The sequence below is a fragment of the Vipera berus genome (assembly GCF_964194415.1).
Source record: "Vipera berus genome assembly, chromosome: 4".
NCBI lineage: Eukaryota > Metazoa > Chordata > Lepidosauria > Squamata > Viperidae > Vipera > Vipera berus.
Window position 1 is genome coordinate 2,837,613 of NC_138206.1, and position 16,242 is coordinate 2,853,854.

At 48.4% G+C, this 16,242-nt stretch overlaps 1 protein-coding gene across 3 annotated transcripts; it reads right to left on the reverse strand.

Moving 5' to 3' along the window:
* Positions 1-2,487: 2,487 nt before the first annotated feature.
* Positions 2,488-15,279, reverse strand: MRPL48 (mitochondrial ribosomal protein L48). 3 transcript variants are annotated; one of them, XM_081327876.1, is made up of 8 exons: positions 15,089-15,279; positions 12,163-12,215; positions 11,380-11,423; positions 9,387-9,472; positions 8,179-8,351; positions 7,127-7,229; positions 5,148-5,237; positions 2,488-2,825 (listed from the first exon to the last, which is right to left on the reverse strand). In XM_081327876.1, exons 1-8 carry the CDS (start codon positions 15,107-15,109, stop codon positions 2,751-2,753), a joined length of 645 nt encoding a protein of 214 aa, XP_081184002.1. In that variant the 5' UTR covers positions 15,110-15,279; the 3' UTR covers positions 2,488-2,750. The 3 variants fall into 3 exon arrangements, with proteins under 3 accessions (XP_081184002.1, XP_081184004.1, XP_081184003.1); XM_081327878.1 differs by lacking the exon at positions 5,148-5,237; XM_081327877.1 differs by lacking the exon at positions 12,163-12,215 and having other exon boundaries at positions 15,089-15,236.
* Positions 15,280-16,242: the final 963 nt, after the last annotated feature.

A 16,242-nucleotide genomic window follows, 5' to 3' on the forward strand; every position in this document is an offset into this window, starting at 1 on the left:
TTTAGCCCGGTGAGTGCACTGTGTCACTTAACAGTTCAGCAACAGCTACAGGAGCCGAGGCTGATGTGCAAACTCGACCTGCAAATTTTAGTTCAGAGTTCCCTGATGGTGAGATTGGGGGGCGGGGAGGGGCATATAAACTTGAGAAATAAATAAAGCCGCATCTGGTGGAAGGAAGCCAGATTATTATTATTATTATTATTTTAATCCCATTTATATCCCGCCCTTCTCCGAAGACAGGGCGGCTTACAAGCTTAGCAGTAGCCTTCATTCTATGTATATGCCTGCTTATTAGGGCTTTCACACACACCCCAAGCGGCATTATTACAAAGTCAGCTTAATTGCCCCCAACAATCTGGGTCCTCATTTTACCTACCTCGGAAGGATGGAAGGCTGAGTCAATCTTGAGCCTGGTGGGATGCGAACCTGCACTAATTGCAGGCAGCTGGTGTTACTTAAGGAGGCATTAGCCCACTGCTCCACCAAGGCTCCTATAAGGATTAGGATTGCCTTGAAAATTTTCTCCCTTCGCCTCCCTGCAGGCAGACCAATCGGCTAGTTCTCAACGTGACTTTTTCAGCCTTGGAAGTTTTACATCATAAAGCTCGCTGCTATTAAAATGTTGGCGATACAAGTTCACAGGAGGAGCAGTGTTCCTCAAACGTGGCAACTTTTAAAGATGTGTGGGACGTCAACTTCCAGAGTTCTGGAAGTTGACTGGCTGGGCAATTCGGAGAGCTGAAGCCCATACGTACATCTTAGAAGTTACCAAGTTTGAGAAATACTATATAGTAAAAGGGAAAAACTGCTGAAAAGCTGTGTTACTGGAATTTTGAAGTCCAGAACTCACTGCTGTTTTGTATTAAGGTGGTGCTGCTTCTTGGGGTGAAAAAAACAAGGGCCAAGCGTTGATCTTTTCAAACTTTTTTGGGGGGGGGCGGCTACAGGAATTTAACAGAATAATAGATTTGGAGGCGACCTTGGAGGTCATCTAGTCCAACCCCCTGCTCAGGCAGGAAACCCTATACCATTTCAGACAAATGGCTGTCCAGTCTCTTCTTAAAAACCTTCAGTGCTGGAACATTCACAATTTCTGGAGGCAGGTTGTTCCACTGGTTGTTTTAACTGTCAGGAAGTTTCTCCTTAGTTCCAGGTTCCTTCTCTCCTTGATTAGTTTCCATCCGTTGCTTCTTGTCCTGCCTTCTGGTGCTTTGGAGAGTAGGCGGACCCCCCAACTCTTCTTTGGGGCAGCCCCTGAGATATTGGAAGGCTGTTATCATGACAACCCTCGTCCTTCTCTTCATTAAACTAGACATCCCCAATTCCAGCAACAGTTCCTTATATGTTTTAGCCTCCGGTCCCCTGATCATCTTTGTTGCTCTTCTCTGCCCTCTTTCTAGAGTCCCAATGTCTTTTTTACATCGTGGTGACCAAAACTGGATGCAATATTCCAGGTGTGGCCTTACCAGGGCCTTGTAAAGTGGTATTAACACTTCAAGTGATCTCGATTCCATCCCTCTGTTAATGCAGCCTAGCACTGTGTTGTTGGCTTTTTTGGCAGCTGCAGCACATGGCTGTCTCCTATTTAAGCGAATGTCCACTAGGACTCCGAGATCCCTCTCGCAGTTGCTACTATTGAGAGAGCCAAGCATGTTTATGCTTTTTCTCAACCTCCCACCCTGCAGTTTCTGTCATTCCTGCGTTATTTTTGTCTTTTTTTTCTCATCAAAATAGAGGCAAAACCTCGTCACATACTTTTTCCCAGTTGTAAAGAGGCTTTGGGGAAGCATCTGGCAAGTAAGAAGCCAGTGGTGCCTCTTGTAAATTCAGACTAAGCGCTTCACTTCGCGGAACCTCTGAGGTGGGCTTACCCAGTAAGGATCTGGACCTTTTGTAGAACAAAAGACAGGGGAGGGGCAACTATCACCCCTTTACAACCAGGGGACTTCAACTCCCAAAATTCCTGGGCCAACATGGCTGGCCCAGGAATCCTGGCAGTTGAAGTCCAGTGGTTACTGGCTGGGCAAGAGAATTTCGCAGATCACCATCTTGCTTCAGGATTGCACAGAAATGGAGCTGTGCGCGCCCATGCACATGCTTGCCGGCTGCTTGCACGCAAACATACCCTCTCCTCCTGCCCCCCCCCCCACCGGTCCACAAAGCCGGAAACATTGGGGAACTTTGCTTTACAGCCCTCTCTCTAAGAGTCAGCCTCTTGCCCCCAACAAGCTGGCTCCTTATTTTACCGACCTCGGAAAGATGGGACAGCTGAGTCGGCCTAGAGAACTTACGACGACAGAACTACTGGCAGTCGGCAGAATTAGCCTGCAATACTGCGTTACAACCACTGCGCCACCCTGGCGCTAATTAACGCTTATCATTCCAGGTGCCTTTTGAACACCTCGCGGTGTCACCTGGGTTTCCGGCCTAAGTGTAAAGATTAGAGTCGGTTTGAAGATCGCGAGTTCAAGAACGAGTTCATTTGACTTCTGCTGCACAACCTGTTTAATGTTCCCACTTACACAGAAGCTATATTGCATGGCTGTTTCTCAGCCGTGGCAATTTGAAGATGGGCGGACTCCCAACTCCCAGAATTCCCCAGCCAGCCATGCTGGCTGGGGAATTCTGGGACTTGAAGTCCACCCGTGCTGGCTGGGGAATTCTGGGAGCTGAAGTCCACCCCTGCTGGCTGTGGAACTCCGGAAGGATGACTTCGACGGATGAAAAACATGATCGGCTATTGGGCCGCCTCACTGCAGTTTGGCCCGAAGCTCATCCAGCTCGGGGCGAATCTTCAATCGAATCCTGAAGTCTTCCTCCGTGTGCTGAAAGGAAGAAACAAACCAAACATTAGGATCTCAGATAATGCACCATTGTTGTTAGCTGCGAAGTGTATGACCCATTGCGACCCCATGGACAACGTTCCTCCAGGCCTTCCTGTCCTCTACCATCTTCTGGAGTCCATTTAAGCTCACGCCTCCTGCTTCAGTGACTCCATCCAGCCACCTCCTTCTCTGTCGTCCCCTTCTTCTCTTGCCCTCCATCTTTCCCAGCATGAGGCTCTTCTCCAGTGAGTCCTTCCTTCTCATTAGGTGGCCAAAGGATTTGAGTTTTAGCTTCAGGATCTGGCCTTCTAAAGAGCAGTCAGGGTTGATCTCCTCTAGGACCGACCGGTTTGATCGCCTCACAGTCCAAGGGACTCGCAGGGGTCTTCTCCAGCACCATAGCTCAAAGGCCTCAATTTTTTGGCACCATTAGGGTAGCTTAAGAAAGTTGCAAAGTCTTTGTACCTGCCAAGGTTTAGATCACCTGAACCAGTGGTCCCCTAACCTTTACGGGCCGGCTGAGGGGAAGAGGGGGAAATTGGGCAACGCAAGCGACGGGCCGGCTCAAACGGAGTTGCATGGACGTGTGCAGCCCCTGCACGAGTGGCGCATAGGCGCACGGCTCAACTTGCAAAAACGGGTCGGTGCACACACGAGTGCCTGCCAGCCTGCCACTCAGGCGAGTTGAGCTGCGCACGCACGCACACACACACACTCCAGCCAGCCACTTGCGTGATCCAATTCTGAATAGGCCACGGCCCGGTAGTGGGGGAACTCCTGATCTAAGCCATATAAAATTTATCAAGATACTGAGGCTGGATTTGTGCATTAAACTTGGCTAAAAAAAAATTGAACACTCTTACAAATCTAGCTTTTGACTTGGTTTATGCCGGGGTTGATCGGAACGTGGTGGCCCAGAGAATTCTAGGGTTGCTTGGGAAATTGATGTCTCTTTATACAGCCAGTTTCATATCGAGCTTTTCAAGCACTGATGATGAAGCCTAGTCAGATAATGAATTGTCTGCAAGAAAACAACCCGGCTCTAAGGACCCCACTGTGTCTCCTCCTCTTCCTCCACTCCGCAAAGCCCCCTCCCTTCTAGCACTGATGATGTTCCCTAGTTGGGTCATGAAACGTCTGCAAGAAAACCACCAAGCTCAGAGAGCACTAAGGGCCCCTCATTTTGACCCCCAGCTGCAAATATTCTCCTCTTAAAGTAGAGTTCTTCATGGAATGGAATGGAATGGAATAGAATAGAATAGAATGATGATGATGATGATGTTCCCTAGTTGGGTCAGGAAACGTTTGCAAGGAAACCACCCAGCTCAGAGAACATCAAGGACCCCACAGTCCTTCCTCCTCCTCCTCCTCCTCCTCCTCCTCCCCCCAACCCCCCCTCCCTTCTAGCACTAATGATGTTAACCAAGCCAGAGAGCACCCCCACGGTCCTCCTCCTCCTCCTCCTAGCACTGATGATGTTACCTAGTTGGGTCATGAAACGTGTGCAAGAAAACCACCAAGCTCAGAGAGCACTAAGGACCCCCACAATCAATCCTTCCTTCCTTCCTTCCTTCCTTCCTTCCTTCCTTCCTTCCTTCCCCCTCCCTCCCTCCCTCCTAGCACTGATGGTGTTACCTAGCTGGGTTATGAAACGTCTTCAAGAAAAACACCAAGCTCAGAGAGCACTAAGGACCCCCACAATCAATCCTTCCTTCCTTCCTTCCTTCCTCCCTCCCTCCCTCCTAGCACTGATGGTGTTACCTAGCTGGGTTATGAAACGTCTGCAAGAAAAACACCAAATTCAGAAACACCAAGGACCCCACAGCACCCCCTCTTCCCCCCTCCTCTCCAATAAACCTCACTTCCTCCTAGTGTTGGTGATGTTATCTAGTTGGGCCATGAAACGTCTGCAAGAAAACCACCCAGCTCAGAGAGCACCAAGGACCCTACAGATGTCCTCTATCACCAATCTTCCTCTTCCTCCTCCCTTCTAGCACTGAGGATGTTCCCTAGTTGGGTCATGAAACGTCTGCAAGAAAACCGCCACGCTCAGAGAGCACTAAGGACCCCCGCAATCAATCAATCAATCAATCAATCAATCCTTCCTTCCTTCTAGCACTGATGATGTTCCCTAGTTGGGTCATGAAACGTCTGCAACAATACCACCAAGCTCAGAGAGCACCAAGGACCCTACAATTCTCCTCCTCCTCTTCCTCCTCCTCTTCCTCCTCCTCCATGTTTCAAAGTTTTTGAGGTTAAATTTATTGATGTTTTCCATTATTTCATTCTCAATTTTAAATGTTTCCGTAAGCATCCACGTACCTCTTTCACTAAGAGATGGACTCCTTCGGGCAGGTTATTCTGAATAATTTCCAAGAAAATAGGACTAAACGTGGCAGCCAACTGTTTAATCTGGAGGAACGGAGAAGAATCGTGTTTCCAGGGGAAAAGAGAAAACCAATTTGCAGCGTTGGGACATATTATTGCAACCTATTGATTTGTCTGTTTTTGCTTTTCAATGCCAGCTAATTTACAGGAGACTTTCCACACTTTTTTGTTTCGGAAGATAACTAGTTCAAAAATCAGCTTCCTGGATGAGAAGCGAAACGTTGTCAAAGAAAAAAACCCAGAAAGTTCAGTTGCCTCCTGAAAATGCACCTATACTCCTTGCAGAAAAACTGGTCATTTGCATCCTTTTAGAGAGTCGTTGAGGCCACCTGGAGGTTTGTCTGTGTCCTCAGGGTCACCTGAGTGGTGCAGACGGGTGTGGAGCCTTTTCTTTGAAGACGTTTCGCTTCTCATCCAAGAAGCTTCCTCAGCTCTGACTGGATGGTGGGGAGTGGCAGGATTTATACTCCTTGTAGAGAGCTGGTCATTTGCATCCTTTTAGAGAGTCGTTGAGGCCACTTGGAGGTTTATCTGTGTCCTCAGAGTCGCCTGGGTGGTGGAAATGGGTGTGGAGCCTTCTTGGAACTGCAGAAAGGGCTGTCTGGAGATGGATGGTGTCGTTTATATTTATATTCCTTGCAGACAGCTGGTCATTTGCCTTCTTTTAGAGAGTCGTTGAGGCCACCTGGAGGTTTGTCTGTGTCCTCAGGGTCACCCGAGTGGTGCAGACGGGTGTGGAGCCTTTTCTTTTAAGAGGTTTTGCTTCTCATCCCAGAAGCTTCTTCAGCTCCGACTGGATGGTGGGGAGTGGCAGGATTTATGCTCCTTGTAGAGAGCTGGTCATTTGCATCCTTTTAGAGAGTCGTTGAGGCCACCTGGAGGTTTATCTGTGTCGTCAAGGCCACCCGAGTAGTGCAAAAGGGTGTGGATCCTTCTTGGAATTGTTGAAAGGATTGTGTTGTAGAATGGAGATGGATGGTGTCATTTATATATATATATATTCCTTGCAAAGAGCTGGTCATTTGCCTTCTTTTAGAGTCATTGAGGCCACCTGGAGGTTTGTCTGTGTCCTCAGGGCCACCTGAGTGGTGCAAATGGGTGTGGAGCCTTCTTGGAATTGCGGAAAGGATTGTGTTGTAGACTGGAGGTAGATAGATCACCCATTTGCACCACTCAGGTGACCCTGAGCACACAGACAAACCTCCAAGTGGCCTCAACGACTCTCTAAAAGGATACAAATGACCAGCTGTCTGTGAGGAGTATAAATCCTTCCATCCTTCACCATCCAGTCAGAGCTGAAGAAGCTTCTGGAATGAGAAGCGAAACGTCTTCAAAGAAAAACAAGAAAAATCCAATTCCCTCCTGAAAAAAAGCACCTTTGGGACAATTGGGTCACAAGTAGCTTTTGTGGGGGGGCATCGGCCAACATTTTGAATGATCGGTAATCAACCAGTCATTAAGCGAGGACCAGCTGTGGCTCTAACTGAGGGAGGGGGATGTCCGTGGTTTTGGAGGACAAGCTGAGCTTTTCAAGGAACATTCAACGATCTCGCTTTGCGGTCATTCAGGAGGTTTCAAGGAAGAAGCTGGAGGACCATTGACCGCCATTATACTACAGGAAGTCCTCAACTTACAACACTTCATTTAGTGGCCGTTCGAATTTACAGCAAGGCTGAAAACAGCAACTTTTGACCATTTTTTTTTAACCACTGCAGCATCCCCATGGTCAGTCGACCAAAATTCAGATGCTGGGCAACTGGCTCGTATTTATGACGGTTGCAGCATCCCGAGGTCACGCGACCCCCTAACAAGCCAGACTCAGTTAACAACTATCTCGCTTAGCGGCATAAATCTGGGGCGTTAACTTGAGGACCGACCGTAGTTTGGAAAACAAAATCAGGAAGGCAACTTACCTGGACGACACGCTGGTGGCTTGTAAGGACGGCGTCCACGCGCAGTTTGTTGTCGTGTTCCCCGGCCAACACCAGCTCCATAGTCTTCGTGGGCATGGCATAGCTGGGGAGAAGCAGAGGGAGACAGGGGGGGGAGGGGGGGAAATTACAGGTAGTCCTCAACTTACGACCACTGTCATCAAAATTTCCCTTGCTAAGTGACAGTCGTATACACCAGTGGCATTTTAGCCCGTTTATTTCTTAGGTTCGTCTCCTACTTTCCTAGAACAGGAGTTCCAACGTACAGGGGGTCCTCGGCTTACGACCGAAACCGCGCCCCAATTTTCTGCCGAGTCAGCTGTTCGGCGAGTTTTGTCCCATTTTGCGACCTTTCTCGTCCACCGCTGTTTAAAACGAATCCCTGCAGTTGTTTTAAGCTGTTAAGTCAATCTGGCTCCCCCGATTGACTTTGCTTGTCAGAAGGTCGCAAAAGGGGGATCACGAGACACACACACACACACACACCCTGGGGACGCTGCGTCCGTCCTAAATGTGATCCAGTTGTCAAGCCTCTGACTTTGGATCACGTGACCTCGGGGGAAATCACGTAAGTGTGAAAAAGTGTGTGTGTGTGTGTGTTTTGCATTCTTGCCTGGTGGATTGAAGTTTGTTATTTGTTTGAGCAAGCCTTCGCTGGTTTATGGGCTATTGACCAATTCGTTTGTGGATTAATCTTGGCTTGCTCGTGGCTGACCTTACGGGGACAGTTCTTAGTATTGGTAAAGGGAATGGCTGGGGGACATTAATAAACTCACTAAACTAGAGGTCCCCGACCCCCAGGTCGTGTACTAGAATGCCAGCAACCGGTTCCCACAAACAAGCAAAGCTCCATCCGCGAGATGCAGGCAGCACCCAAAATCACGCACCCTCCGATCCGTGGAAAAACCTCTCTCCACGGAACCGGTGGTCCCTGGTGCCCCCAAAGGTTGGGGGCCTCTGCACTAAACCACAGATGTGTGTGCGAGTGAGTGAGTGAGTGGGCAGCACAGTTTTTCACATCCGGAGCCTCTTACGTTTCGACCACACTGATAGACAACTTGTTGCAAAGCCGATGCACATAGCAAGCATAGTGCTCAACCAGACAGACGTCGTAGCCCGTCATCACGATGTTCAGGGTCCCGTATTCGTGTTCTGTGCCAGGGTCAATTTCCTTCATTTCGACATGATTCTTCCTTTTTTTAGGATCCTGGGGAAAAGGCAGCAGGGTTTGTTAACATTTATACAGGTAGACTTAACGAGTAGTCCATTTCGCGACTCTTCAAAGTTACAACGTCTCTGAAAACGATGACTTAGGACCGTTTCCCGCACTTATGACCATTGCAGAATCCTCACATGATCAAAATGCTCGGCAACTGACTCGTATTTATGATGGTTGCAGTGTCCTGGGATCGTGCGATCTCCTTTTGCAACCTCCTGACAAGCAAAGTCAATGGGGGAAGCCAGATTCACTTAACAGCCGTAGCAAGAAAGGTTGTAAAAAGGCACAAAACTCACTTAACAACTTGTCTTGCTTAGCAACAGAAATTTTGGAGGTCAATTGCTGTCATAAGTCAAGGACTACCTGTGTGCCTCCATGTTCAGTTGTGATCTACTTTTTAATGGCTTGCTGAGCAATCAATAGCCTCCTTCTAATCCGGAGAGCCCTCAGGCCAGGGGTAGGCAACCTTGGCCCCTTCATGACTCGTGGACTTCAACTCCCAGAATTCCTGAGCCAGCATGGGGAAAACCTTTGCCCCCTCATGATTCGTGGACTTCAACTCTCAGAATCTCTCAGCCAGCATGGGGGAACTATGGCCCCTTCATGACTCATGGACTTCAACTCCCAGAATTCCTGATCCAGCATGAGGGAAATATGTCTCCTTCATGACTTGTGGACTTCAACTCCCAGAATTCCTGAGCCAGCATGGGGGAACTATGGCCCCTTCATGACTTGCAGAGTTCAACTCCCAGAATTCCTGAGCCAGCATGGGGGAAACCTTGGCTCCTTCATGACTCGTGGACTTCAACTCCCAGAATTCCTGAGCTAGCATGGCTCAGCTTGGAAACCTCTCCCTTTCCCCTCAGCAAGGCTGGCTCAGGAATTCTGGGAGTTGAGGTCCACGAGTCATAAAAGAGCCAAGGTTGCCTACCCTTGCAGGCTCAGCCGATAGTCATGTCCCTCTAGGAATCTTGTCTTTAAGAAATGACAGAAACAGCAAAATTTGAGATTTGTAATGCTCACCTCTGGGGGAAGGAGGTGTCTGTAGCGGCCAATGCCGTGGGTGGGCTGAGATCTGTAGTGTCGTTGAAAATTCTGCTGTAGGATGCCTTTGAAAGAGGAAACAAAAAATACAGAAATTTTAAAGATCTAGAGCAGATCTCAGCATTTTACACACACAGATAACCTGACCGGGCCACATCCAGCCCTTTGGCTGTCCCTGTCGGGCCTGCATGAGATCAATTGGAAATTAGAGATCAAATGTAAATAATTCAGTTACTTGTCTGAAATGGTACAGGGCAGGGGTCCCCAACAAGTGGGCCGTGGCCCGGTAGAGGGCTGTGAGCTGCTGGCCACCGGGCTGTGGGACAGGCTGGCCAGTTTGCGCATATGTGTGTACATAACCCCACACTCGCTCTAGCGCCACGGCCGTGGGGGCGTGAAAACAGGATGCCACATTGCACAGTGCAAAAATGGGCCACCGCCGCTGTGCCTTGGGGTGCAGAAACGGCCCACCACCACGCCTCGGGGCGCAAAAATGGGCTGCTGCCGTCCCTTGGGGTGTAAAAACGGGCCCCCGTCATGCCTTGGGGCACAAAACGGGCCACCGCCACGCCTCAGGGTGCAAAAATGGGCCACCGCCACGCCTCAGGTTGCAAAAACGGGCCACCATGCCCCGGGGCGCAGAAATAGGCCACTGCCGCGCCACAGGGTGCGAAAATGGGACACTGTTGCGCCATGGGTCGTGAAAACGGGATGCCGCCATGCTGCGGCGCACAAAAATGGGCCGACACCACGCCTCAGGGCTCAGGAACAGGGCGCTGTGCGCAAGAACGGGGCAGGGCTAGCGAGTATCACGCAAGCCCTAGCCCCGTCCCGTTTGCGTCACGTGCATGCTTGCGGCCCTGTGCGCGTGCGCACATGCATTAAATGCTTCCCCCCCTTTCCCTCCGGTCCGCCAACCAAGAAAGGCTGGTGACCTCTGGTACAGGGTCTCCCACTTGAGCAGGGGGTTGGACTAGAAGGCCTCCAAGGTCCCTTCCAGCTGTACTCTGCTTGATTGTAGGCATGTATGTATGTAACAGTATCTGCCATGTATGTTGGAACAATTATCTAGGTGGGAAATACAGAGGTTGTAATCCAGCATGTGAAAGGGAACAGACCAGAGAAGTCTGATCCATCTGAAATTTTTATAGTGGGAAAATGACTGGCCAACTGTTTTTGCCAGAAAAGGGGAGAATATAATATCCTCTCATTTCTTTAGCTGGTGCAAATGCAGCCGCGCGAGTAGTAATGGGAGTTTCCCGATACTCCCGTGTAACACCTCTTCTCCGTGAGCTGCATTGGCTTCCAGTTGCCCTCCGGGTGAGATTCAAGGTGCTGGTGATGACCTATAAAGCCCTAAATGGCATGGGTCTGGATTACCTTAGGGAGCACCTGCTGCCAGCATCAGCCTCCCATCGTCCTGTGCGCGCCCACAGGGACGGCCTCCTTAGGGTTCCGCCGGTCAGGGAATGCCGGCGGGTGATTCCCAGGGGGAGGGCGTTCTCTGTGGGCGCGCCCGCCCTATGGAACGAACTGCCGGTGGAACTTCGGACTGCCCCCGACCTTCGCTCGTTTCGCCGGGACCTAAAAACCTGGTTGTTTGACCTTTCTGGCCTGGACTGAGGGGTTTTAAATTAATTTTAAATTTAAATTTTAACTTTTGTTTTAATTGTGGGCTAGTATTAATTTAATTCTATTTTAGCTTTCTTTATTTTGTATTGTTTTAATTCGCCCTGTGAACCGCCCTGAGTCCTTCGGGAATAGGGCGGTATATAAAAATCAATCAATCAATCAAATAAATAAATAAATAAATAAATAAATAAATAAATAAATTTGCTGCCCATCTCGTAAGAAACAACTCTGGGCAGCAAATTCATCATATCACTCCACAGCCCCAAAGTCGGTTCTCTTTCCCAGGTTATGACAAATTGTTTTTTTTTTTTAAAAAAAAACCACAACAATATCGTCTTACCTACAGAACAGATTGGATTCCTTCCGGATGATTTTAATGAAAGGCTAAAAACAAGCAAAACAGGGAGATACAATCCTTATTAAACTTGGGAAGTACTTCCACAGGACAAAAACTTTTCACGGCCTCCTCGAGGTTCTCTAATGAAAATGTAATTAGAACGCAAAGCTCCCATCCCGATGGGCAGTTTGCAAATCTCTAGGAAGAGTGCATGGTCATATAGCCAAAGAGAACAATCCTGCATTAATTTATTTCTCCTATCCAAATGTGTCTTTTTACACCGTTTCCCTCCATTTTACATTGTTTAGAATAAGGGTCTAAGCGTCAAAATTCTTCCTGCCTTTTTTGAGTGATGACTTCCATCAGGACCCAAAACAAGATACAGATTGTTGTCCGTTAACTGGGGCCAGAATTCCCGTTGTTTAGCAAGGCAGTCGTCTGTTGAGTTGTGCCCAATTTTTTATGACTTTTGCCATCGTTAAGCAGATGCTCAGCGGATCAGCCTTTGCTAAACAAATCCAGTTCCCTCGTGGAGGGTCCTTGTTAGAAGCGAATCTGGGAAGATTGCAAATGGTGATCACACGACTCTGGGATGTTCCAAGCATCATGGATGCTGATTACTAAGCTCCCAATTCTTAATGAAGTGATCATGGGGATGCCGAAATGATCGTAAGCGTGAGAAGCAGTCATAGGCCACTTCTTCCCAGGCGGCTGTAGCTTCAAACGGTTGTTAAACAAATGGTTGTTAGGGATTCTCTGTAATGTGCAGAGCACTGGGTACCTTACCTGAAAAAAACAGATCCTTGTTTTAAAACAGATTCCTTTCCTAGGGACAAAACCTGCAGGAAGAAAGCTAAATCGTCAGTTCCAGAAATTTTTTTAATTTTTTTATTTTATATCTCGCCCTTCTCCGAAGACTCAGGGCGGCTTACAATCTAAGAATCACAAATCAAATGTGCTTAGCAATAGCCTTCATTCTATGTATATGCCTGCTTATTATTAGGGCTTTCGCCCCCCCCCCAAGCGACATTATTACAAAGTCAGCTTATTGCCCCCAACAATCTGGGTCCTCATTTTACCTACCTCGGAAGGATGGAAGGCTGAGTCAATAAGAAATAACTTATCAAGCCCTTTTCAAAGGAGAAGGTTACCCCTTAGTGACTTTCCAAAACTGACTGTGTAAACCCGTAAAACTCTTTGCAAGAAACCGTAAGACGGCCGATGTCCTACATTTCTCTTTCTGCTTCGTATCTCTCACTTCCGGACAACTATTTCAACAGTCCAATATTTAGGGGAACCCCGAAGTCTAAATTCATCCTTGATGTTGCACTCTTGACCTAAAATTTATGATACACATTTCCTTAGTTCAGGGGTAGGCAACCTTGGCTCTTTTTTATGACTCGTGGACTTCAACTCCCAGAATTCCTGAGACTTGAAATCCACAACTCATGAAGGGGCCATAGTTCCCCCATGCTGGCTCAGGAATTCTGGGAGTTGAAGTCGAGTCATGAAGGGGCCATAGTTCCCCCATGCTGGCTGAGGAATTCTGGGAGTTGAAGTCCACAAGTCATGAAGGGGCCATAGTTTCCCCCATGTGGGCTCAGGAATTCTGGGAGTTGAAGTCCAGAAGTCATGAAGGGGCCATAGTTTCCCTCATGCTGGATGAGGAATTCTGGGAGTTGAAGTCCACAAGTCATGAAGGGGCCATAGTTTCCCCCATGCTGGCTCAGGAGTTCTGGGAGTTGAAGTCCGCGAGTCGTGAAGGGGCCATAGTTCCCCCATGCTGGCTGAGGAATTCTGGGAGTTGAAGTCCACAAGTCATGAAGGGGCCATAGTTTCCCCCATGTGGGCTCAGGAATTCTGGGAGTTGAAGTCCAGAAGTCATGAAGGGGCCATAGTTTCCCTCATGCTGGCTCAGGAGTTCTGGGAGTTGAAGTCCGCGAGTCGTGAAGGGGCCATAGTTCCCCCATGCTGGCTGAGGAATTCTGGGAGTCTCTAAGTCATGAAGGGGCCAAAGTTTTCACGCTGGCTCAGGAATTCTGGGAGTTGAAGTCATAAAAGAGCCAAGGTTGCCTACCCCTGCCTTAGTTCAATAAGACCTCAGCTTACAACAGTCCATTTAGTGGACGTTCGAAGTTACAACGGCACTGAAAAAAGTGACTTATGACGGTTTTCAACACTCACAATCGTTGCCTCAACCCTGTGCTGACGTGATCAAAATTCGGAGGCCGGGCAACTGACATTTATGACCCCTGCTGTGTCCCAGGATACCTTTTGAGACGTTGTTGTGATTCAGGGTCAGCCTGTGGGTTCGGCAGTTGGGTCGGACGACTCAGAGGAGGAGGAGGGGGGTGTTGAAGAGCTTGCTGATGATGGCCTTGGGGCTCCGCAGAGCCCTCAGCCGGGCCCCTCCCACTTGGTCACGACGGAGACCCAGCTGTGTGAGCCTGACAGCGTGGATGAAGATGACCCACAGCTGGCCCTGTTCAAGGACGCCCGACGCAGGAGGCAGTCAATCAGGAGTAAACAGAGGAAGGCAATGGGGCACCTCGGAAGGAGGCAGAGAGAAGCCACGCCCTGAACTGTATTTAAGGGGAATGTGTGGGAGGGCTGGTTTGCTGAAGGCAACCGCTTGGATAGTTCCTGTTTCATAGCTCCTGTTTCATGGTTGGTGTCTTGTCTTGCTCTGTTTTATGTTAATAAATTTGGCAGGCTTTATTCCAGCCTCTTGCCGTTTGTAAAGGGGTTGTCCCTGCTTTTGCTGCAGGGCCAGTAGCAGGCTGGTACAGAACAGACCTTCTGACAAGGAAAATCAATGAGGAAGCTAGATTTATTTTACAACTGTGTTACTAGCTTAAGTGCAGCGATTCACTTAAGAACTGTGGCAAGAAAGGTCGTAAAATGGGGCAAACTCACTTAACAATTGTTTCACTTAGCAACAATTGGGCTCAACTGTGGTCATAATTTGAGGACTAGTTGCATGCTGCCTACGTCACTCTTTTGGGGCTCAATTGTGGTCTAAGTCAAGGATTAATTCCCAAGTGTCCTGACACTAGATTTATATTTTTTAAAAAGGGGGGGGAAGACCTAGAAATGTATAAATAACCAATTGGAACTTATCTTCCAGGGGAACGGGGCATTTTTAGGAAGAAAATTGCTATTCTTGGGGGGGGGGGCATATTTATAAACAGTAAGAAAGGCGGGATACAACGTCAAAGAAAGAAACGAGTAAAGTTTACTGAATCCCAAATAAATACAAGTAGAAAGTGCAAAAGCAGAGAAATATATTTACATCCCTACTATGGGGGGAAAAAATAAGAAAGTTTGGATAAACCAAATTATTTATTATTTATTTATTTTTGGGACTTATATGCCGCCCTACGTCCTGAAGGACTCAGGGCGGCTAACAACAATAAAACACAATAATACAAATGTTAAAAAAAGATTAAACTAACAAGCCCCAATGATAAAATATTAAAAAATATTCTACTTAAAAATGTAGACAGGTAATCCCCCAATTCCCCAAGCACTTGCTGGGTCCCCCCACCCTCCCTTTTCCATCCGCTCACGCTCTCCCACCTTAAGGACCCCCAGATGGCTCGGCTGGGCATGATGGGAGCTGGGATCCCACCCACTTCAAGGACAGCCGGCTGAACCAGGCAGAGGAGGATGGGGGTTCGGGACGCGGGCGCCCCCTCCCCAAGATACCTACTTTCCCCAAGGCCGCATTCATGATCCTCAGCGACGCCCCAGACCCTCCAGGCGGTAACCACGGCGACGGGGGGGGGCTGAAATCACGAATCCGAAGAGGTCACCCTAATGCGTTCCCCCGCAGCTCCGCGGTCCGTCACTAAAACGGTCCCCCTTCCTCCCTCTCCCGCGGACTCCAAGTTCCGCGGCGAGTTTGTTCCGCGACAGCCAATCAGGAGTGCCCTCTCCGCACTGGCTGTTTTGATTGGCTAAGAAAGGAGCATAGAGAGACAAAGAGGAAGAAGAGAAATGCACAGAAGAGCAGAGTTGGAAGGGATCTGGTAGGTCATCTAGCCCAACCCATTCTGCTGAAGCAGGAGACCCTACCTATACCAGGGGTAGGCAACTTTGGCTCTTTTATGACTCGTGGACTTCAACTCCCAGAATTCCTGAGCCAGCAAGGCTCAGTTTGGAAACTCTCCCTTTTCCCTCAGCATGGCTGGCTAAGGAATTCTGGGAGTTGAAGTCCACGAGTCATAAAAGAGCCAAGGTTGCCTACCTCTGCCCTATACCATGTCGGACAAATGGCTGTCCAGTCTCTTCTTAAAAACCTTCCAGTGTTGGAGCATTCACAGCTTCTGGAGGCAGGTAGTTCCACTGGTTAGTTGTTCTAACTGTCAGGAAGTTTCTCCTTAATTCTAGGCTGTTTCTCTCCTTGATTAGTTTCGATCCGTGGCTTCTTGTCCTGCCTTCAGGCACTTTGGAGAATAGCTTGACTGCCTCTTCTTTGGGGCAGCCCCTGAGATACTGGAACACGGCTATCCTGTCCCCCCTCGTCCTTCTCTTCATTAAACTAGTCATCCCCAATTCCAGCAACCATTCCCTATATGTTTTAGCTCTAGCACACCATTTCTTTTTTTTTTTTGGAAAATGTCTTTTTTTATTTTTTTCCCCTCCCAACCCAAACCCACCCACTTCCCCCCCACCTTCCCAGAGCTAAATACAGGATTATAGTTACAATAATCATATTCTAAATAAAAAATATGCATAATATACAATTAACCAAATTCATAATGCACTTTAACTCTCTTTTAACATAACTACAAACAACGTACCAATAACAATATCCCACTAAAATCTACTCATAAGCTAAATGATACTTTTTAGTCCCATATT

Bases quoted from the DNA above. Each gene is read 5' to 3' on its own strand.
- MRPL48 (XM_081327876.1), bottom strand. From the start codon at position 15,109: ATGAATGCGGCCTTGGGGAAA. The intron at 12,216-15,088 runs GTAGGTATCTTG...TTCTTCCTGCAG, and splicing joins TGAATGCGGCCTTGGGGAAA to GTTTTGTCCCTAGGAAAGGA. The intron at 8,352-9,386 runs GTGAGCATTACA...CCTTTTCCCCAG, and splicing joins GACACCTCCTTCCCCCAGAG to GATCCTAAAAAAAGGAAGAA.